This window comes from Acipenser ruthenus, chromosome 4 (assembly GCF_902713425.1).
Source record: "Acipenser ruthenus chromosome 4, fAciRut3.2 maternal haplotype, whole genome shotgun sequence".
Classification (NCBI taxonomy): domain Eukaryota; kingdom Metazoa; phylum Chordata; class Actinopteri; order Acipenseriformes; family Acipenseridae; genus Acipenser; species Acipenser ruthenus.
Genome location: NC_081192.1, coordinates 55,936,129 through 55,961,201, shown reverse-complemented (window position 1 = coordinate 55,961,201; position 25,073 = coordinate 55,936,129). Strand labels below are relative to the sequence as shown.

The 25,073-nt window shown below is 41.0% G+C and overlaps 1 protein-coding gene across 7 annotated transcripts in view; it reads right to left on the bottom strand.

The window, feature by feature from the left end:
• ptpn2b (protein tyrosine phosphatase non-receptor type 2b) overlaps positions 1-25,073 on the bottom strand; it is a 153,356-nt gene that overhangs the window by 20,144 nt on the left and 108,139 nt on the right. For 5 of the 7 annotated variants that reach the window (XM_059022574.1, XM_059022573.1, XM_059022575.1 and 2 more), the window contains 2 exons: positions 20,555-20,692; positions 19,053-19,249 (listed from right to left, as the gene is read on the bottom strand). In XM_059022574.1, the coding sequence (XP_058878557.1) occupies positions 19,053-19,249; positions 20,555-20,692 (335 nt within the window). The remainder of the gene's footprint in view (positions 1-19,052; positions 19,250-20,554; positions 20,693-25,073) is intronic. The other 2 variants (XM_034000684.3, XM_034000685.3) reach the window with 2 other exon arrangements.

Below are 25,073 nucleotides of genomic sequence, written 5' to 3'. Positions count from 1 at the left end.
GTAAATTAATGCATGTTGTATCTATACAGGTGGGACAGACTGCACTTAAACAGAAAATGAACCAATCTACTTGGAGAAAGGATCCTTCAGGAGGTCCAGAAGCATTTAAACTAGAAAGGGGGGAGAAAACAAAAAAACAGAAGGGAGACCACATCAAAACAAGGGCAACAACTCAGGTAAGACCACTATTAAATGTATTTATCTTAATGCTAGAAGTCTCAGAAACAAAATGTTAGAACTTGAAGCTACTGCACTAACAAGTAACTACGATGTGATAGGTGTTACAGAAACTTGGCTGTCTGAGAGTGATGGAGATGAATATAATATTAGTGGGTACACACTGTATAGGAAAGACAGGCAGGACAGAAGAGGCGGAGGGGTAGCGCTATACATAAGAAATAGTCTTGAAGCCCAGGTGTTAAATCAGGACAAAGAAAACAATGCAGAATCAATATGGGTCAGAATAACTGACACAAATTCAAAGGGCATAATAATAGGAGCGTGCTATAGACCGCCAAATTCAGACACTGAGCAAAATAATCTGTTGTACAATGACATTCGAAATGCGTGTAGAAAAGAGAAGCCATATTAATGGGGGATTTCAACTTCCCGCATATATAATGGGAAAACCCGATGGGGGGCACGACGGACGAAATTGAAATGGTGGAAATGACAAATGACTGCTTCCTAACACAATTTGTCAAGACACCGACTAGAGGGGAGGAATGCCTTGATTTAGTCTTTTCAAATAATGAAGACAGAATAACTAAAACAGAGGTCAGAGGGCCATTGGCAAACTCAGACCACAACATGGTCTCATTTGAAATATTTTTTAAAACCCCAAAAGTAAAGACTAAAGCTAAGGTTTACAATTTTAGAAAAGCAAACTATGAAGGTATGAAACAGAGACTAACAAAAGTAGATTGGAGTAAAATAGAGAAAACACCCACAGAAAAAGGATGGCTGTTTTTTAAAAATGTAGTACCAGAGGCACAAAACAATTACATCCCAAAAGTAGACAAATCTAAATCTACAACAAAATGGCCAAAATGGTTTAATAGATCAATTAAAAAAAATATTCAGCGAAAAAAGACACTTTACAGAGCATTTAAAAGGGACCAAAAACAAAGTACACAGAAAGAGTACTTGGAACTGCAAACACAAGTCAAAAAGGAAGTTAGAAAGGCCAAGAGAGAGATGGGTCCTAGGGCTGTGGAAGCCCCGACTTCCCTCTCTTCGGGCTGTGGACGCACCGACTCCTCCCTTTTGGGCTGTGGACGCACCGACTCCTCCCTTTTGGGCTGTGGACGCACCGACTCCCCCCTCTTGGGCTTAGGACGTTCGGGCTTCCCCCACTCAGACGTAGGATGTTCGGGCTCTTCCCACTCAGACGTAGGACGTTCGGGCTCCTCCCACTCAGGGGTAGGACGTTCGGGCTCCTCCCACTCAGGGGTAGGACGTTCGGGCTCCTCCCACTCAGGGGTAGGACGTTCGGGCTCCTCCCACTCAGGGGTAGGATGTTTGGGCTCCTCCCCTTTGGGCGCTAGAGAGGACAACAGCCTTGCTAGTAGCGGTAAGGGGCACCTTTTTAACACCGCCTGCAGCTGCTGCGCTGATGTTACTCTGGGGCCCCCTTGCTTCTCCCGATCCAGCAGCCAGTCGATCACCTCCTCTGTCACTGGCCTGCAGGATGGGTGCTGCTGTTGCTTCCTCTCTAGCGTCTTTCCTCCCTCCATGTCTCCAAAAAAAAAATCCTTTTTTTTTTTTTTTTTTTCCAAAAACTGCATTATTCTTTCCGGCCTGAGTCTGGGGGGCACTGTTACCCCGCTTCTGACACCATATGTCACAAGGCTGGCTGAGTGGTGACACGTCAGACCCGGAAGAAACACAGACAGACGGTGGTGATGAGTAATGCTGAGTGCAATGGTGGCACTCAGCGTTTATTAAACAAAATAAAAGGGTTTTAAACACAAAACAGGACACGGCACTGGAGCCAAAATAAACAGGTAAACAAAACGAACTAACACACAAAACAAGCGGACGAACGTTTAAACAAGTACCATGCTGGCACTTCCAGCACGCTGTAGCAATTGTTATTCTTTACTTTCTTTTTAGTTCTCCTCCTCTCTCTCCCGTTCTCCACTCACGAACACCCAACCCCGAGTGAATGAAACGTGCATCTATTTATACTGTTGTGCTGGGATTCAATTACTAATTAATTATTCACTTGAATCCCAGCACGTGAATTAATTACGTGCAACCTCGTGCGCGCATATTATTTACTTTAAATGCACGTGCAGTGATGTGCAATCCCGTGCCTAAATACAATTATACATTTTTAAATACACGTGAAACACAGACCCGTTTATATCCCGTGTACCAATGACTATACACCAACATTAACACACGCACCATACAACACATAACACACAAATGCACACAGGGGTGGGGCGCATTGCCACAGGGGCTAAAACCAATTCCAAAATATTTTTCCAATATTATAACAGCAAGAGAACATTCAAAGAGGAGGTTAAATGTCTAAGAGACACAAATGGCAAAATCATAGATGAAGAAGAAAAATAGCAAATATATTAAATGATTACTTTTCACAGGTTTTTACAAAGGACACGGACAACATGCCCGACCTGTTCCTATCCAATTTTAAATAACTTTAGCATAACAGAGGCAGAAGTGTTAAAGGGACTAGGAGCTCTTAAAATAAACAAATCCCCTGGGCCGGATGAGATCCTCCCAATAGTACTCAAAGAAATGAAAGAAGTTATTTACAAACCGCTAACCAAGATCATGCAACAGTCTCTTGACACAGGGGTTGTACCAAAAGACTGGAAAATAGCAAACGTAATACCTATCCACAAAAAGGGAGACAAAACCGAACCAGGTAACTACAGACCAATAAGCCTGACTTCTATTATAGGCAAACTTATGGAAACTATAATAAGATCCAAAATGGAAAATTACCTATATGGTAACAATATCCTGGGAGACAGCCAGCATGGTTTTAGGAAAGGGAGATCATGTCTAACTAACCTACTTGACTTTTTTGAGGATGCAACATTGAAAATGGATAACTGCAAAGCATACAACATGGTTTATTTAGATTTCCAGAAAGCTTCTGACAAAGTCCCGCACAAAAGATTAATTCTCAAACTGAACGCAGTAGGGATTCAAGGAAATGCATGCACATGGATTAGGGAGAAGTTAACAGGTAGAAAACAGAAAGTACTGATTAGAGGAGAAACCTCAAAATGGAGTGAGGTAACCAGTGGTGTACCACAGGGATCAGTATTAGGTCCTCTGCTATTCCTAATCTACAATGATTTAGATTCTGGTATAGTAAGCAAACTCGTTAAATTTGCAGATGACACAAAAATAGGAGGAGTGGCAAACACTGTTGAAGCAGCAAAGGTCATTCAAAATGATCTAGACAGCATTCAGAATTGGGCAGACACATGGCAAATGACATTTAATACAGAAAAGTGTAAAGTATTGCATGCGGGCAATAAAAATGTGCATTATAAATATCATATGGGAGACACTGAAATTGAAGAAGGGAACTATGAAAAAGACCTAGGAGTTTATGTTGACTCAGAAATGTCTTCATCTAGACAATGTGGGGAAGCTATAAAAAAGGCTAACAAGATGCTCGGATATATTGTGAGAAGTGTTGAATTTAAATCAAGGGAAGTAATGTTAAAACTCTACAATGCATAAGTAAGACCTCACCTAGAATATTGTGTTCAGTTCTGGTCACCTCGTTACAAAAAGGATATTGCTGCTCTAGAAAGAGTGCAAAGAAGAGCGACCAGAATTATCCCGGGTTTAAAAGGCATGTCGTATGCAGACAGGCTAAAAGAATTGAATCTATTCAGTCTTGAACAAAGAAGACTACGCGGTGATCTGATTCAAACATTCAAAATCCTAAAAGGTATAGACAATGTCAACCCAGGGGACTTCTTTGACCTGAAAAAATAAACAAGGACCAGGGGTCACAAATGGAGATTAGATAAAGGGGCATTCAGAACAGAAATTAGGAGGCACTTTTTTACACAGAGAATTGTGAGGGTCTGGAACCAACTCCCCAGTAATGTTGTGAAGCTGACACCCTGGGATCCTTCAAGAAGCTGCCTGATGAGATTCTGGGATCAATAAGCTACTAACAACCAAACGAGCAAGATGGGCTGAATGGCCTCCTCTCGTTTGTAAACTTTCTTATGTTCTTATGTGCATTTTTTTTTTAATCTCACGATATCGATATTTTGAAAACTATTATCGATATAGAACAATCTCTGTATTTTGATGATATCGATATTGTTCGATATCGATAATAACGCCGACCCCCATTTTAAATTATTATTATTACCGCATTAGCAACAACGTGGTGTCTAAGCAACATTACTTGAATTAAATACAATCATACAGTGAGCAGGCCCTCTATAGAGATTGCAATAAACAGATTCCCACACACACCAAATTCCTCTAAAGTAACGAATGTGCATAATGCTTATTTTCATTCAACTGACTATTCAATACTGAATATAAAAAGCATACGCTCTTGTAAACAATCCGACAAGGCGATCCTACGAAGGGGTTTCCAAACACCAGAAGCAACTGGACATTTTTAAATTGTTATTATTATTATTATTATTATTATATATTTCTTAGCAGACGCCCTTATCCAGGGCGACTTACAATTGTTACAAGATATCACATTATTTTTTACATACAATTACCCATTTATACAGTTGGGTTTTTACTGGAACAATCTAGGCAAAAGTACCTTGCTCAAGGGTACAGCAGCAGTGTCCCCTACCAGGGATTGAACCCACAACCCTCCGGTCAAGAGCCCAAAGCCCTAACCACTACTCCAAACTGCTGCCCTTTAATTTGATTTGATTTGATTAATGATTTCTCATAGATTTTTTATATCAATTTAAAATCTGAAACAGGGGTCCTTAATCTAAACTGGACGGGCCATGCCCCCTAAGGCCCATCCATAACGCCGGGCCTGGATAAAGTCTGGGAAAATAATGCAAATGATGCTGTCAAACATAATTCCCTACATTTTATATAAGGAAACTATTATTAGCTTGTTACTGTTTGGTAGAAATATTAACAGAAACTAGGATGTTAGCAAACATTGGCAGTATCTGGTTATGTATGGGGGGGAAAAAAAAAAAAACACAACATGTTTTATTAGAGGCTCTCAGAAGTGATGTCGGATTTCTTTTCTGAACCTTACCACCTTACAATTGTATGTCTACATTTTTTTTTTAATGGTGCGTAGCGTTAAATGGAAATGTTTATTTACTGAAAAATGTGGGCTACCAAAATTTGTGGTGGGCTACCATAGTTTACCTTTTGGTAGCCCATCAGTCTACCACACATAATAGTGATTTGTCTACCCCTGCTTTATTCAGGAGCACTAGCTTCGGGGCTTGTACCAGTGATGCAATAGCAGCATCTACTGGAGGAAAATTAGACAAGCCAAGTTTCTCTGCCTCATGCAAGCTGTACAGCGCCCCCATTGAACAGGAGTAGCAGGTGCTGTAGCAGGGTGACCCCAGGATGAATGGACCTCAAAAAGAAAGTCCAGGTGTACTAGAGGAGACACCTGGAGAGGGTGGGCGATCATCCTCGATGGGACCTGCAAGACGTCGGTGGCATAAGCTCTGCTGATAATGACATCTGCGCAACTGGCGTTGCGCTATGTGAGTCTCCCTCCTCAGAGGGGAACTCTTGATCGGCTATGTCATCTGAGGCAGCTACAGACAGCAGATCTTCTTGCTGGCATTCTGCCTGTACTACTCTGTTGCTCTGAAGGCACAGAGGGAGCAGGTGAAGCTGTGCGCTCACATAGTAGCTCCTGTAATATATTGCCCAGTTTGGAGACCGCCTCCCAGAGCTTATTATTATTATTTATTAGCAGACGCCCTTATCCAGGGCGACTTACAATTGTTACAAGAGATCACTATATTTTTTACACATTATTTTTACATACATTTACCCATTTATACAGTTGGGTTTTTACTGGAGCAATCTAGGTAAAGTACCTTGCTCAAGAGTACAGCAGCAGTGTCCCCCACCAGGGATTGAACCCACGACCCTCCAGTCAAGTCCAGAGCCCTAACCACTACTCCACACTGCTGCCCTTATCCAGCTGCTCACAGCTCTTCAATCTATGATGACTCTACAGAGCTACAAGTCACTCACTTCTCCAGAGTACGTTTAGAAAAAGACACACAAAGCTCACAGGAGTTGTGGTTGGCTAGTGCCTCCTAGCATGCTCTGGACCCAAACAAGCAGCACATCTGCCGTACCTGTCCTCTATGGGGAGACCCACTTTGCAGACATCGCAAGAGTGAAACCCCAGCATAGTATAATAGCAGTGGTGTATAATTCAAATACCACTTGGCTGTAATTTTCATAACAGTAAAATGTATAGTACTAGTACTGCACATGGTATGGTGCAAATTGTACGGTACAGTGCACACGGTACGGTGCACTCGGTATGGTACGGTGCAGAGCACAGTACACTACCGTTGCGGTAACCTCGCTCACTAAGAACAATGGTAGTTCAATGACCTACAGCTACCGAAGAAGCAATTTACAGGGATGCCCACCTGTATAGCTTCTGGCTTAACACAACACAGCCCTAAGACTGGAGGAAGCCTGCTGTCACTGACAACCTGTGCAGTGGCACTGCAAGCAGAGACCAGAGCGGCAACGAGACACTGCGGGAAGGACTGCAAGCAGTCAGACATGAAGCAGAGCTAAGCCCAGCGACTGCAAGTGAAATCGGCAAAGGTAACCTCGTTCATTGTAAAAAAGTACCGGCGGGAACGGAAGCAGCTCTTGGACCTACAGTTACCACAAAAGCGAATATAGGGATACCCACCTACATAACACTCTTGGCTAACCAGCAGCTCAAAAACTGGGGAAAGCCTCCTGCTAGAGCCCTAACAGTCTTTATACTAATTCTGCAAGCTGTTACGTCTGTGTTTTGATGTTTAGTGCTGACTGCATTCTAGCCAGCCACTGTTTAATCTGTTTTAGTTTCACAGCAGTTGCGGTTACGGTTGAGCTACTGCTTTACAGCTGTGGTATGGCACAGCATGTTTGGACACTGAGTCTAACTGCCGTAAGTTGGTTGAATATACAAGAGTCAGTGCGAGTGTAATAAATGTGTGGTTGTTGAAAGAAGCATCGTCTGCGCATGTTTATGTACATAATATTTGGCGACAAGGATGGCAGATTTTTCGCTTGACCCACCACCTCCATTTCTAGCGCTGCCTGGAGACAGTTCCGTGGAATAACTGGATTAAATCTTTTAAGACTTACCTAATCGCCATGGGCCTTGCCATGGTGTACGACGCTCGGAAGCGGGTGATCCTCACACACTGCCTAGGAATGGATGGTCAAAGGATCTTTGCAACACTCTGCATGGTAGCCACTTATGCTGAAGCTACCAACGCACTTGCGGCTCATGTCGGATCTACTCAAAGTATCCCAGTTTAGACAGTGCTCGCAACAGCCGGTTGAGTCTGTTTCACGGTATATTTCCTTGCTACGTGAACTCCCATGCAAATTCGGTACTTTGTATGAAAAAATGATCCATGACCAACTGATTGAAAAGACATCTAGTGCTCAGCTAAGAGAACTGTTACTATTAGAATCAGACGATCTGACTCTGACTAAAGCTCTTCCAATTGGTCTGCAGGTCGAGGCTGAAACAAACTATAATCGAACAACCTGTTCAGAAAGTGCAGCAGCAGCAGCACACAGCCTAAGAGACGTGGGAACTGTGGGTCAACCCGACATGAGTCCAGAGCGCCTGACTGCCCTGCCCGCGGTCAACAGTGCAGAAAATGCATCAAATATAACCATTTTGCAAGATGGTGTCGCTCTGATCCTGCCCAGAATAATAATCAGACTCAGCCAAACGCTCCTGCTCCTGCCACTATTCAGTGTGCTCACATCCTTCATGCTTCAAAACCTGTGTGTGCTCCTTGAACAGTGTACCTATTTCTCTTATGATAGATACTGGTGCCAAAGTATCTCTTCTGAATAAGGACGTCCTGGATAAGGGCGTCTGCTAAGAAATAAATAATAATAATAATAATAATAATAATAATAATAATAATAATAATAATAATAATAATGAACAGTTCTTTTCCACAGTACTCATAGTACACACCTCCACTGCACTCCATGGCTATGGCCATTCCCATATTGACATCCTAGGCATCATTCAGCTTTCTGTTCGCTATACCTCCATGTCTATTCTAGGTTTTATTTATTTTTTGACTGCTACTGGGGCAAATCTAATGGGACTGGATCTATTTTCTCAGCTCGGTTTCAACTTATTGATTGTAGGGGTACAGAAGTCCTTCAGGTCCTCACATCGTGGCAGCAACACAGGCCTGCCATTTTTGATAGTAGGCCTCCTCACTGACTTCATTTCACCTGCCAAAAGTGGACCCCACTGTGATGCCCGTTGTGCAGCCTCTGTGCCATATCCCTCTCTCCCTCCAGGATGATATCTCTGCTGAGTTACAGCGCCTACAGACAGCAGGCATTATTGAACCTATCAATGCCTCACCTTGGATATCAAAACTGGTTATCGCCCACAAGAAAACAGGTGGCCTTAGAGCTGTCAACAAGACCATCATTCCTGACAGATATCTCTTGCCAACACCAGAAGAACTGATGACACATTTTCATGGTTCCACCATGTAAGCTAGACCTGTGTCAAGGATATCTTCAAGTCCCCCTCGCCCCAGTCAACAGAGATTTGACAGCCTTTGTGACACATGCAGGAGTGTTTCAGTACACAAGGATGTCATTCGGGCTCTGCTCTGCCCCTAGTTGCTTAAAAAAAATAATGGCCTCCATCTTTGCTGGCATCCCTAGGGTTTCTATTTGCCTCGATGACATTATGGCTCATAGCCCCTCCCAGACGATTCATAATGCCCGTCTGCTACAGGTTTTTTAGCATCTTTCACATCACCATCTCACACTGAATGAAGATAAGTGCATCTTTGGAGCGTCCAAGATCGACTTTGTGGGCTACCAGCTCTCAGCTCTCCATTACAATCTAATGTGGATGCCATACGCCAGCTGCCAGACCCCCAAATAGTCTCACAACTGGCCTCATTCCTAGGCATGACTACGTACTACCTCCGGTTCCTTCCCCAGTTTTCGGCCATTACCTCACCACTACGCCAGCTACTAAAAAGGATACACACTGGGTCTGGACGCCTACTTGTCAGTCTGCCGTGCATGTGCTAAAGACTCAACTTACCTTTGCACCTATATTAGCCCATTTCAGCATGGCTGCCCCAACCCTTGTGTGGCATTCTTATGTGTTGTTCCCACACTGAAGCAGGCAGACAGGCAGGTAAGAGCCAGAATGGAGGCACGGAGACACAGAAGTGCAGTGAAACATGCCAGCATGGCGCTCAGTATTTATTAACACATGAAACAAAAAAACTAACAATAATGTCATGTGACGCTACCAGCAATGGTAGCGCACAGAGGACGGTACAAGACTGTAATAACACTAAAAATAAAACACAATACAACAAACATAAATCAAAGGTGCTGTGAAAATGGCAGGCCTTGCAGCAGCCCCGATCACAGTGATCGCTATGTTTTTATACTAACGCTCCGCTGAGACACGCCCACCTGCCTGCTGGAACAGCGGATTGCTTTCAGCTGCTGCTCCACGCAGACAGGTAATCGTCCCTGGCAGAGTGCCACTGCAGTTAATCAATTAAACCTATTTACAACACCTTGTTACATGTGATGCATCTGCGACGGCTCTGGGGGCTGTCCTTTCATAGGTGCAGGATGGCATTGAACGCCCTGTTGCTTTCGTGTCTCGGGCACTGAGCCCAACTGAACAAAAGTACTCTGTTGGGGAGAGAGAAGCACTGGTATGTGTCTGAGCCTGCAAGAGATGGCACATGTATTTATATGGTCGAAAGTTCACATTAAAATCAGATCACCAAGCCCTAACTGCTCTGCTGGCAACATCAGGAACTGGACACAAGCCCCTCAGACTGTACAGGTGGGCAGCCAGGCTACAGCATATCACTTCCACTAGAATTCACACCAGGGTGCAACAATTCAGTAGAAGATCACTTGTCATGGTCTGTCCTACATTTGGAGCAGAAATCTAAGCCCAATGACACCGAGCAAGCAATGGTAAATATTATTATTTATTTATTTATTTCTTAGCAGACGCCCTTATCCAAGACGACTTACAATTGTTCAAGATATCACATTATTTTTACATACAATTACATTATTTTTTTTACATACAATTGCCCATTTATACAGTTGGGTTTTTACTGGAGCAATCTAGGTAAAGTACCTTGCTCAAGGGTACAGCAGCAGTGTGCCCCACCTGGGATTGAACCCACGACCCTCCGGTCAAGAGTCCAGAGACCTAACCACTACTCCACACTGCTGCCCTATGTTCCAGTATTGGCACTACTTCTGTGAGGGGCACCTGGAAATATGTTCCAGGTGCCCCTCACAGAAGTAGTGCCAATACAAGAACTCTGCCAAGCTTCCACAGTTGACCATCTCTTCAGCAACCGAGAATATATAACGAATCGATGGCCGCGTAAAGTGGAAGAAGTCCTGGCACCATACCATCGGGTGCGGAATGAGCTGTCCTGCTGGGGTTATGTCTGTGTGGCAAGGGGTCACAGAACTGTAGTATCCACTGAGTTACGGGCTTGGGTGCCACAGATGGTGTATGAGGGCCACTTGGGAGTCGTAAAGCTGAAGCAACGATGTAGAGATCTGGTATGGTGGCCTGGCATTGACAAAGCGCACAGAGTGAAACCTCCACTGCTGCAGGAACTGGATTGGGTTAGAACAAGGAAGCCTCGTTGCACCAACAAACTGCAACCCTGGTGGTCTTCACCAATGTGCATCACCACACGCTTGGGTCCAGCCACTTTTGAACTCCATCATGGATCTCGTTGACATGCTAACAGGCTGAAGAAGGTCAGCCCTCCTTCTACTTCTGAGGAGAAACCAGCCCTAACTCTCAGTAGTTTTCCCCTCCAACCAGGCCCCACATACAGCGTCTGGAGTAGGCTGCGCCACAGACCTACCCGTTATCAGGACTTTGACACTTCCCTTCACACTTGAACTGGAGAAGGGGGGGAAATGTTATGTCTGTGTTTTGATGTTTAGTGCTGACTGCATTCTAGCTAGCCACTGTTTAATCTGTTTTGGTTTAACAGCAGTTGCGGTTGAGCTACTGCTTTACAGCTGTGGTATGGCACAGCATGGTCAGACACTGAGTCTAACTGCCGTAAGTTGGTTGAATGTACAAGAGTCAGTGCGAGTGTAATAAATACGTGGTTGTTGAAAGAAGCATCGTCTGTGCGTGTTTATGTACATAACACAAGTATAGCTTAATGTGGCAACGAGACACTGAGGGAAAAACTGCAGCAGCTTGACCCGAGTGCGTGTCTCGGTCTTTAGTATTTCTGTGGAAAAAAACAGAATACACAGAGAAAAAAAAGTTTCCTCTCACAATACAGTAGTAAAACAGTGATTGTTATTTTAATATAATTTTTATAATAAAACACTATTTATTTTTTTTAAGCTTCACTAAAGCTAGCACTTTAAGAGAGAAATACAGTAGCTGACTTAAGGTGTTCGATCCCGGAGAAGGGGCGGCGAAGCCGCCGGCTTCAGCAGGGCACAAGGCCGCTAAGGGACAAACAAAAACCACGGCTGAGTGCACAACGTGTAATTAGTAATTACTAAAAGCACGTAATAAAGCACAATAAGTGTAAACACAAGCAAAATCAGATAAAATTAGATATAAGTGATAGTCATATGTGCGTAGATCTCTCAGGTCAGTGAAAGGAAAAATGATGATGATGTTGTGTCAGCAGTCCTTTAATGCCCTAGGGGGCGGGCTCGACTGTGTCACAGGCACTATTACACTCATAGTCATTTGGTCAATCACGACAAAAATAACCATTTCACGATTTGAGCATTTACAAACGGACAAAGAACAAAACATGAAAGAGACAGCTTCTTCAGTCTTTGCGTAAAGCAATATAATCAAATTGTGAAATGTATAACACCAAAACAGTCTGCTGGAGGATCTCTGGAGCGCCTTTACAGTCAAATTGAATTTCAATTGTCCGACAGTTCATTCCTAATTTGGATGAAGTACCCAAAGAAAAACTTTCTCTTTGTACAGCAGCGGCAGCAGCAGCAGCAGCTGATTCTAGCGCTATGCAAGGCTTCATTTTTGTCAAACAAAGAAGCACTTCTGTGTGCGTAAGGGAGTTCAGTGCAATTCTAAATGCCACAGCAGCAAGCCTTGCAAAAACAAATACAGTGATTTGTATGTTTCTAAATCTAAAAATTGTGATTTTCTTTTTAAAATCTGCTCTCATTATGGTTTCTTTATATGTATCTAATTTGATTGAACTATTTTAATTTTACCTGACAGTTATTATCTAAACAATCAACACAGTGAGACGCAGTAGCCCAGTGCTCTCAATATGGTTTCTTTTGAAAATGTTGTTATCTCAAATAAAAACCTTTAAGGGTTACATGTTGTAAAAAAACGGGCTCCGTCTTTATTCCACAGGCGCGCCACTGTCTGGTGCTGTTCGGGTCTGCAAAACCTGTTTTCTACAAAGTGGTAGTTCACCCCTTCCTATGATTTATGATAATATTAAACATTTAAGAAGCATAGTTTTCTTTCTTTCGCTTAAAAAACAGTGATTAGACAAACGCGGATTGACCTTTGGTATTGCAGTTTAAATACTGTGTATACAGTATTATAATGTTAATAAAACAATCACTTTAATTGTTAGTTTTTTCCTCTAAAACTGTATTTTCTAAATAAGATGAGTTCCGAATGTTATTTCAGACTTGCTTGAAATGTAATGTTTGAAGTCACTATCCTCCAAAATTGCTTACCACAACCCCATTGCAAATGAGGCCACAGTCTCAATTGGTTAACATCCTGCATAAATAATAAATACATAAATAATGAATAAATTATGTTTCTCTTATAAATGTAATGTACCGACGTTCATTCAATAAAACAATGTTGTATTGAAAAGTTTGTATTTCACTGCCCATTTTTAACAACCAGCAATGAATTGCATTTGCAGACTGAGCAGTATCTTCAAAATATGTTTGGGAACTGTGCATTTGCTCAAAGCACACTTCGCAATTTGAGTATATAGCTTGATTCGAAGACCGAAGAAGCTGTCTCTTCTTTTGTGTTTCGTTCTTTGCTTGTTTGGTATTTTCCATTTCGCAATTTGATCAAAATAATTTGTTCAAAGACCGAAATAACCTTTCATTTAGTTCTTTGTTAATTTGCAAATGTCCAAATTGCGAAATGGTTATTTTTGGCAGTGATTGACCGAATCCTGACTATAACATATATATTATATTTTTTGTTGCGACTTTGTTATGTGGAATGTAATAAACGAGAACCGAAATGGTGCGTGGTTTTTTTCCCTTCATTTTACAACACCATTTCCACATTTGTTTTATTTGAAGTGTTTAAAGTTAAATTTCATTTTTCGTTTGCTTGTTTAACTACAAAAAGGCACAAGTTATTACTTTATGAAAACATCTATGGCCACTGTTTTACTGTGAAGAAACGGCAATGGCAAGTGTGACAGAATACAATGATTCTTGGTTGTAAATCTCCCTCCAGACCTGTGAGGGTGCTAAGCAGCGAGAACAGAGTACTCTGGACGAGCTGGTCTGACAGTTCTTTCGGGATCAAGTGAAGTCGGCCAGCCTGGAAGGGGGCGAGACTCCGTTGCAATAACGCATTGACCCGGAAGGGAAACGACATGGCAGCCGCAGATTGGAGAGGCAGTTGCACTTGTTTACCAAGGGGTCACGTGTGACAGCATAAAAGGGGACGGAGAATCGCAATCTGTTCCTTCACTTTGGTTTACATGGATAGAACCGAGAAGGACTGTGAGAGATCCCGTTACAAGCTGTGTAACACTACACTAGACGGCTAACACGATTCCGGAGCTGTCGCCGAAGGCCAGCACTAAAGCCGAAACAACATTGCACTACTATCACAAAAATAAACTTGTATCACCCACCACGAGCACTATTGCACTCACCCAGGACTGGTGACCGTGTGTGTGTAATTGTGGGGCGGTTTATTATTATTGTTTGAGTCTGCAAAACCCTTATTTTTTATTGTTATTGTTACTGGTCACCAGACCTGGATACAAAAATAAAAGACCCCTTTTCCAAAACGGATTAAATCTCACTGTCTGTTTCATTACCGCACTGCATCCACTCAGCCACTTTGTCGTACAAGGAATGAAAAAAAAGTAATAAATAAATAAAATGCGGTGTCAAACTTTATATACTATTTACTATTCGGGAATAAACAAAACAACGTTTAACTTGAACTGTTATTTGGCACTCTTTGTTTTGTAGTTAATTCATTGGGGCAAAGTAAGGCCTACACAACGTATTCTTTACTCCCATGATATTTTTTTTTTACTTTAACCTGTTTCATAGTGTAACTCGTGCTGTAAAATGCAGGCACACACACAGGAGCCACGCTCCCCTGCCCCTATGCTGTCTCTGCCTGCGTTCTGAGCAATATAATGGCTTTTATTACTTTTAGAAAACAAACTAATATCCAAATTATGAGAGTATCCGAACGTGAAAATCCTGTGTTTGTCCCAGCACTAATTTTATATTATTATTATTATTATTTATTTCTTAGCAGACGCCCTTATCCAGGGCGACTTACAATTGTTACAACATATCACATTATACATTATTTCACATTATACAGATATCACATTATTTTTACATACAATTACCCATTTATACAGTTGGGTTTTTACTGGAGCAATCTAGGTGAAGTGCTCAAGGGTACAACAGCAGTGTCCCCCACTGGGGATTGAACCCACAACCCTCTGATCAAGAGTCCAGAGCCCTAACCACTACTCCACACTGCTGCCCTATATATAGATAGTGTGAGCAGGGAGAGGGTTAAATTCCTCCCTGCTGAACAAAACCATGTGCAAATGCACATTGGTTTAATTTAGTTGTTTTGTTTAATTGTTTAATTATATTTGTTAATTGTTTTATTATTAATTATCCCCTGCACCTGGTGATCATTTTAAATTAGAGCCAGGTGCAGGGTATTTAAATTAATCTTAGCGCGCAAGTGCTTTCAAAACCCTCCATCTCTGTGTCTGGGTTGGTACTTTAAAAGGGCGAAACGAACTTGAGCCGCAAGGCTCGTTTACAATAGATAGATAGAGATAGATAGATAGATAGATAGATATTAATTTTTGATCGGTTAATTTATGGGCATTAGTTGATTAATCGGTACATTAAAATCGGTAGATTAAACCGTGCACATTTTTAATAAAAGTAACAATATTATAGCGGCTGTCCAGCATAGCAATACTAAAAAATCCATAAAATCTAAAATAAATAAATAAGCCAAATGGGAATTTAGTCTTTTTAAAAGCATTTTTATTATTATTCTTATTTTAGTAAATGTACCACATTTTAATAGAACAACCGTTCTTTCGGGAAACCGCCAGTCACATACTTGAAAACACAAGACAGCTGAGCTGCGTTTCCAATATCGGTTGTTTAATCCAGTGGTGCGCAAACTTGGGGAAGTCTGTTGTCATGCCTACATCCCATTGCAAAATACAATGTGATTAGTGATTGGACAGCTGAAATATCATGAGATTTCTCTTCGTTCACATTTTTCAACGTGTGAGTTTCAAGTTTTTAACATTTTTGTATACATTGATTACTGTTTGTTAAAAACATTGATAAATGGTTGCTAACTATTGGTAAAAATAAAAAATCCCATAGTAATGTTTCTTCGAGTGACAGTTCACAAGCAAACAAACAAGAAATTGTTAAACGAGGGTGATCATTTAGAACAACATATTAATGCCCCTGCTGGACCAAGCACTTCCTTGGTTTCTGTTTCTACTGCTTCCATTGGTAAACTGAACTCCAAATCAAAAACTAAAGTGCGTAAGTACCAATGAGGAACGACCACAGTGCGTTGTTTATTCAGACATTTTAGCCTGTGAAGCTTACGGGGAACTTGCAAACAAAACACCCAGAGCATGTCAGTAGTTCTTCAAACAACAAGCAAAACAATTGAAAGGGCAAATCAGCTTGCTTGAAAAGCAGGTCAATGTTCCATCAAAAGCCCTGAAAGCTTCTTTTGAAGCTTCTTATTTAATTGGCAAAAGCATGAAGCCACACACTATAGGTGAAACATTATTTCTTCCTGCTGCCATAACAATGTGCTAGATCATGCATGGAGACAAGTATGGTGAGGCTCTGAAGTCGATCCCTTTATCACACGACACTGTTGCTAGGCGTATAGATGTCATCTCTGCTGACATTAAAATGCAATTCATAACACGCATCCAGAACAGTCCGAAATTCACCATACAACTTGATGAAAGCACAGATGAAGCAAACAAAGTGCTACAAGATGTCGTGAGTGTTGTGAACTTTGTGAAAGCAAGAGCATTGAATACAGGCTGTTTTCCATTCTTTGTGGTGAAATGTGTTCCAAGTTTGACAAGCTCCTGCTCCACACAGAGATGCGCTGGTTGTCTCGCAGAAAAGTCCTCTAACACTTTTTTTGTTGGATTGCAACCCCACACTCGCAGCGCACTTAATGGATGAATAATTAATTCTAGTACTGTGCTACCTGGCCGACATGTTTGATAAACTCAACGACCTTAACTTGTAACTTCAAGGTCGGAATAGCAATATTTTGCTGCTGAGTGACTGAATTTTGCAAAAATCTTGTGCTGTGGAAAAATCCGTTTCAGAATGGAAACTGTGAAATGTTTCCATGTCTCAGTGAATTCCTCGAGAAAAATGAGTTGAATCATACATAGTCTTATTCATGACATTGTTTCAACTCATCTCGAAAAGCTTCAGTGTCAATTCGCGGACCAATTTCAAGAATCGACAGAAGAATTCGATTGGATCCGGAGTCCATTCAATGCCAGTATAACAACAACTTGCAATCATCAATGGCAGCTCAAGAACAGTTATACAACTATCCAGTGGGGGGGTGGCCAGTTTAGGGGCCGCAACAAAATTTATGCCAAGAAAGGGAGCGGCATTTAAAAAGTTTGACCTACCATTATATCTACGTACTTGGCTTCCTTCCTCTACTTCTGCATCTAGCAGAACCTGAGGCACCGAAGACATTAAGCTTGTTAGAGGTACCCGAGAATACTGTGGCTATTGACAAGTGTGCTTAACATGCTGTCGTAGTCAGAAATCAGAGAAAATAATTCCACATGATGTTCCCTGGAATCCTTTAACACTGTCTAACCTGAATAGAAATATCAAAGCTGCACATAGTGCCAGTGATGCATTCGCACCCGCCCCCGAGGGCATAAAAAGACTGCTGACACTGACAGTCATCATTTTTCCTTCAAGACTTGCTGCAATAATGGACGCAGCAACCTTAAAGGTTAATGGTTACATTTCTATTTCAGGTAACCAGGGTTATGATAATAACCTAACGTTCCCTGTCAAGTACAAAATGTAACCATTACCTCATGGGTACTTCGTTTTACACATTTTTCATAGCATTCCATCTACTGAGTGAGGCATTTTAAGGTCAATTATGTTTTATTACAAGTCCCCCAACACATACGTGGGTTCAATATTTATATTGAAAAATACATATTCATGTCAAGCAGGAATGTATTCTTCTAGACCAGGTTAATTCAAGAGGTTATATTTTAGCAACTAGTTTTCTAATCCAATTTCGCAATGTAACGGAGTAGTATTGTGTGACAGGCAGGATTTTCCAAACTAGCTGTATTTATTTGTGTAGTTTAAAAGCTGTATTTATTTGTGTACTTTTTTGTATGGAACGGTGTACTGTATGAGAAACAGATTTTAAACATAATATTATTGTATGTTCCTGAATGAATTGTGCATGTATTTGCAAACTGGGGAAATACAGCAACAAAATAAAAAAATGCTGCCATTTAACAATAAATTGTATTATGATCAGCCATGATATACACTGATACTGCAAACCACATTGCTTTAAATTATGTACATCTGTTTAAATAATGTATCTGTAATTTGTCTTTTCATTGTTCACATCCTGACAGCTTTTTATACTAATAATTTTAAAGTCTGTATCAAAGCTCTTTTCAAAATGGCTGCTCTATTGCACTGGGATATGAGATCTGTCCTTTAAATCACCGGAGGAAGAGGGACTAAAAACAAAACAAAAGAAAAACATAACAAGTGCTTTGGCTTTTCTTTTCTAAACCACAACATGGATCGTTATTCCTGTGTTTTCTGTTTGACAATGTGGGCAATAACCCTTACACTATCAGTGCACTATAGCAGCCATTTTGAAAAGAGCTTTGAAACATATTTAAAGTTATAAGTGTAGAGGGCTTCCAAGTGGCGCATCCAGTAAAGGCACTCTGTGCGGAGTGCAGGATGCGCCCTATAGCTTGGAGGTCGCCAGTTCGAATCCAGGCTATGTCACTGACGACCATGGCTGGGAGTTCCCAGTGGGCGGCACACAATTGGCCAAGCACTGCCCAGACAGGGAGGGTTTAGGTCGGCTGGAGAATCCTTGGCTCACGTCTCTCCCGAGTTAGTGCAGGGGTTGCAGCGGTGAGCCTGGTTAAATAAATGGGGATTCCAAATTGGGAGAAAAATTGGGGGAAAAATAATTGCCGATTCCAAATTTAAAAAAAAAAGTGTAAAAAGCTGTCAAGATGTTAACATTGAAAAGAAAAAATTACATGTATGTTATTTAAACAGTTGTAGCAACACGTGGGGACATTTTCGGAACCCGCTACATACTCTTTCAATTGTGCAAAAGAATGTCCTTTAAAAGTCCTGTAATTCACAATTAAATAAGCAGTTCTCTCAATGTGTTACTACAGTACTATTATGGTACACATGACACATTTAGAAATACCAAATGGAGCTTTTACCTTCCTATGTTCCCATCATTATCCTGCACTTTACTGGATATGTGTGTTGTAGTCATTCTTTTAACTTCAGGATCGTCTTCCTCTAAATGAGGCATGCTGTTCCCGTTGAACTTCTCAGTTGTGTGTTTGGGAGGTTGAGAGGGGGCAGAATAGGAGACAGGTTCTTGGTCTTCTTTAGAAAGCTCTTTCCACTGCTTCTGTAAAATTACAATGAATAATTTATGCAAGATAAAATATTTTATTTAGACAAAGTAATGTAATGTAATGTAATGTAAATAATACATTTCCTAAATCCAAAACTTTCTATGCCTATGCTACTACCAAAAATGTGTCATTAAGCAGTTTTGAAGACAGGGGATAGGTTTGACTTTGCAATTCAAAAAAACCTTCTCAAAGCAGGTCTAAAAGTGCAAACATTATCGCATACTCTCCAACTATACCGACTTAGCAGGTACAATACCACATTTATAATACATCATTATAACAGTCAATTCTCTAATCTTATTAATAATCCTAAGAAATGTTGGACCTCAGTTAACATGTTGGAGAACAAATAATTTTCTTCTCAAATATCTGTATCAATTACTTATAAAAACACAGTTGTAATAGATAAAACATGCATGGTTGATGTTTTCATGATCATTTCATTTAAGATGGACATGTGTTTGATAGGTCTACCTTTTTACTGTTTCAGCTGAACATGATTTAATGGTGAGGTGTTTGCGTCCTTTTAGTTTTCAATTGCAGCCTGTTTCTGAACTAGAAGTAATGGCTGAGTTGGGCAAAATTGACCCTAAAAGGTCTGCTGGACTTGATGGTACTGATCCATCTTTTTAAATTAGCTGTTCATCTGATAGTATCACCTTTGACTCATTTATTTAATCTTTCCTTCATAACAGCGGAAATTCCTGTTGACTGGAAGTCAGCCCTTGTCATGCCTCACTTTAAAGGTGGTGATTTGACAGACCCCAACTGGTACAGGCTTATATTGGATTTACCTTGTATTTCTAAGATCATGGAAAGACTTGTGAATAAGCGGTTATGTCTTTTTTTAAATAGCAATAACATTGTATCCTATACAATGTATATATTTAGTGAGGTTTTCATTCTGGGCATGGTGGTGTTACAGCAGTTTTAAAAGTTTTAGGTGATATCATAATGGGTCTTGATAAAAATTATTGCTGTGCAGCTATTTTTATTGATTTATCTAAGGCTGTAGATCACTCAATTCTCTTGAATAAGTTGTGCGGTATTGGTTTAGATATTAATTCTCTTGCATGGTTTCTAAATTATTTTCAGAATAGAGCTCAGTGTGTAAAACCTGATAGATTTGTTTCACAATTCTGCAGTTACTAAAGGTGTTCCTCAAGGTTCTATATTGGGCCTATATTAGAATATGTTTCAAAAGTTGTTTTAGGCTTTTCTTTGATGCATTATTCATCATAGAACTGACAAAAAAGACCAGCGACCCCTGTAGACTGGCCGGGCGCCTTTGGGCTTGCCTGTAAGGTGCCCAGAACTGCGTTGTCCTCCGACGCTGTAGCTCTGGGCTGGCCTGCGGACTGAAAAGCAGCAGTCGGCTGATGGCACGCGCTTCGACGCTCCCGGGTCAGCGCAGGGGTGGTAGCGATGGGCTGAGCCTAAATACAATTGGGCATTTCAAATTGGGAGAAAAACGGGGTAAAAATGAATTGGTGGCTACTAAATTAAATAAATAAATAAATAAATAACTAAGATATAAGATAAGATACTTTGAGTAAGTCAGTTGATACCACCTGCTTTAAAAACATATCAAGTGTGGGCCAGGACAGGGCCAATGTGGGAATGAAGACAGGGAAGGATCTTCAGTATGATGGAATGTGTTAGTGAGATTTTGTGGGACAATGAAACATACACATTTTTGTTGTATCTAAATGTAAAAATGTGCATTCTAGGTTGCAGGAAATTGTATATTTTAAAGTTAAGTTACTGACAGACTGGAGAATTGCAAACGTACTACTGATCCACAAAAAGGGAGACAAAACCGAACCAGGTAACTACAGACCAATAAGACTTCTATTATATGTAAACTTATGGAAACTGTAAGATCAAAAATGGAAAATTACCTATATAGTAACAGTATCCTGGGAGACAGTCAGCATGCTTTTAGAAAAGGGAGATTGTGTTTAACTAACCTGCTTGATTTTTTTTAGGATGCAACATCAACAATGGATAATTGCAACGCATACAACATGGTTTATTTAGATTTCCAGAAAGCGTTTGACAAAGTCCTGCATAAAAGATTAATTATCAAACTGAGCACAGTAGGGATTCAAGGAAATGCATGCACATGGATTTGGGAGTGGTTAACAAGTAGAAAACATAAAGTACTGATTAGAAGAGAAACCTTAAAATGGAGCGAGGTAACCAGTGGTGTACCACAGGGATCAGTATTAGGTCCTCTGCTATTCCTTATCTACATTAATGACTTAGATTCTGGTATAGTAAGAACATTTGTTAAATTTGCAGGCAACACATAGGAGGAGTGGCAAACACTGTTGCAGCAGCAAAGGTCATTCAAAATGATCTAGACAGCATTCAGAACTGGGCAGACACATGGCAAATTACATTTAATACAGAAAAGTGTAAGGTACTGCACGCAGGCAATAAAAATGTGCATTATAAATACCATATGGGAGACACTGAAATTGATGAAGGAATCTATGAAAACGATCTAGGAGTTTATGTTGATTCAGAAATGTCTTCATCTAGACAATGTGGGGAAGGTATATAAAAGGCCAATCCGATTCAAGCATTCAAAATTCTAAAAGGTATTGACAATGATGACCCAAAGGACTTTTTCGTCCTGAAAAAAGAAACAAGGACCAGGGGGTCACAAATGGAGATTAAAGGGGCATTCAGAACAGAAAATAGGAGGCAATTTTACACAGAGAATTGTGGGAGTCTGGAACCAACTCCCTAGCATTGTTGTTGAAGCTGACACCCAGGGATCCTTCAAGAAGCTGCTTGATGAGATTCTGGGATCAATAAGCTACTAACAACCAAACGAGCAAGATGGGCTGAATGGCCTCCTCTCGTTTGTAAACTTTCTTATGTTCTTATACCATGTAGTGTAAAATATAACCATTCACTTTTGAACCCTTCAGAATTATAAATGTACAGATATTTCCACTGTGAATTTTGTGTACAAGCATAAATATCAAATATCTTACACAGAAAAAATAGATATGTTAAACATCTCAAATTATCATGAAAAATGAGACAGCTATGAAAATAAATGTGTCTTTTCTATTTGTAGCATTATAATAATGACACACGTGTTATCTGATGGTTTTCTGGAAATGTTGCCACTAGGTTTTTTGAATATTTATATGCAAGTCAATCAATTTTCCACAACTTAAAATTGAGGTCCTTAGTTATAAACACCCCTTTGTTGTTCACAATCGATTTGTATGCTAAAAACGTGTCTGCTCAGTACACATCATCAACGAACAAATTTAACTTTGGAGGGTAGCTAACGTTTTTGAAATGGATAAATTTGTTCTTCGGAAAACAAACTCAACAGAAAAAAAAGAAACCTTGGTATCTGTTGTTAATTTGACTACTTACAACAACACAAAGCGATCTGCTAATGAGCTGAACAATGACGAGAAAGCTAGCATAAGCATTAGAACAAAACCGAAGAAAGGCCGAACATTTCAACAAAAGTGGATATCAAATTTCATGTGGCTCAAGTTTGATGGAAAGGTGTTTTGCAAAATTTGTCAAGATGCAAAAGATAGGGGTTTAATACAGTTCTCTACAAGAGCTGAAGCTGCATTTATTGAGGATGGATTTTATGGATGGCATCACGCATTAGAAAGGTTTTGAAAGCATGAAAAATCTGACTGCCACCGTGAGGCTTCTAGCAAAATAACAAGCACACAAAATGTGTGTAGCAAAATGTGATAAGTGAAGCCAAGAAAAACTAAATGCACATTGCACACCTGGTGTTAAAAAAAAAAACACACACATTCACATCACTATTGTATCTTGCTCAGCAGGGCCAAGCCATACATGGTCATACTGATGACAGATCTAATTTTTGTAATTTGCTGAAGTTAAGGGGTGAAGATGTTCCTGAAATAAATCAATGGCTGCAGCGAACTAACTTCAAATGGCTGTCACATGAAGCAACAAACAAAATGCTTATAATGTATCAGGATGTGCAGAAAAAGGTGCTTAAGAATATTCATAGCTGGGCACCCAAGTGGCACATCCGGTAAAGGCACTCTGCATGGAGTGAAGGATGCGCCCTATAGCCTGGACGTCGCCAGTTTGAGTCCAAGCTATTCCATTGCTGACCGTGGACGGGTTCCCAGGGGGCGACGCACAATTGGCCGAGCACCGCCCAGGGGGGGGGAGGGCTTAGGTCGGCCAGGGTGTCCTCGGCTCACCGCACACCAGCGACCCCTGTAGTCTGGCCAGGCACCTGTGGGCTTGCCTGTAAGCTGACCAGAGCTGCGTTGTTCTCCAACGCTGTAGCTCTGAGGTGGCTGCATGGCGGGGCTGCAGAGTGAAAAGAAGCAGTCAGCTGACGGCACACGCTTCGGAGGACAGCGTGTGTTCGTCTTCGCCACTCTCAGGGGTGGTAACGGTGAGCTGAGCCTAAATAATAATTGAAAATTCTAAATCAAGAGAAAATAATAAATCATTGGCAACTACTAAATTTATTAAAAAAAAAAAAAAAAAAAACACACAACATGAACAAGTTTATGTTTGTATTCGCTGGGTCAGTGAGAGCTTGGATATTCACAAAGACTTTCTTGGGTTCTAAGAGACAAAAAAAAAAAAAGAGCTTAAAAAAAACAGCAGAAGAACTGTTCAACATTGTCAAGTGTGGCTTGGATTTAAAAAGATGTAGGCGACAGTGCTTTGATGGGGCTAGTAATGTCTCGGGCATAAGAAATGGAGAGCAGGCTAAAGTCTGTGAAATTGAAGCTCAGTGATTTTTGTTCATTGTTTGGCTCACTCCCTAACTTTGGTTGTTCAGGACTGTGCTGCAAATGTACCAAACCGTAGGGATGTGCTCAATGAAATCAGTGAACTGATTCATTTTGTAAGCGCATCTCCAAAACGACAGAGATCAAATGATTCTTGGTGTTAGATCTCCCTCCCGACCTGTGAGGGCACTGTGTAAAAGGAACCCTTAACTAAATGGCATAACAACTTATCCCTTGGGGTAGGTGGAAGTCGGTCATTTAGGAAAGGGGCGGAGCTACGGTACCCAAACTAAATGACTCGGACGGGAAATGACATGGCATCTGAGGATTGGAGGAGCGGATGCATTCGTTAACCTAGGGGTCATGAGTGAGGGTATAAATAGGGGTCATAGTCTAAGTGATCTGTTCCTTTGTAAATGGTTAAAACAACCTAGAAGGAGACCGCTGTGATAACAAAACGTGAGTGTTGTGTTTGCTTGTTTTGTTTCTAAAGACTACTAACACTATCCGGAGCTGCAGCCGCAGGCCAGCAACAAACCTGGACACCAGCACTTCCCTGTTTCACAACATACTTTTCACCATGAGCACTAGTTTCATGCACTAAATAAACACTGTGTTTGTGTTCTGTGTTACATGTGGGTGAGGAAAGAACCTGGACTTTGTTATTGGTTTTGGGTCAAACCCGAGGATTACAAACAAAGTGATACATAATTTATTATTTACAGGTGTTTGCCCTAAGGCTCTGGACATTGTCTAATAAATCAATAAACACCCTTGCACCTGGAAATCATTGTCTGTCTGGTTTTGTATCCGCTCTGCACTGCACACACCTGTAACCGCTCACCATTTTGCCACACATGGTTGTCAGAAGAGGAATGGACTACGCAGCACTTTCGGCGCTGCTGGAGCAGCTGGACAGCAGACGGAAGGCTGAGGAAAGACGGAGAGAGGAGAGGTACACAGCTCTTATTGAGAGGGTCGGACTGGGAGCACAAACTGCAACAGCACCCATCATGACGGCCCCGAAGGCGAGGACGCA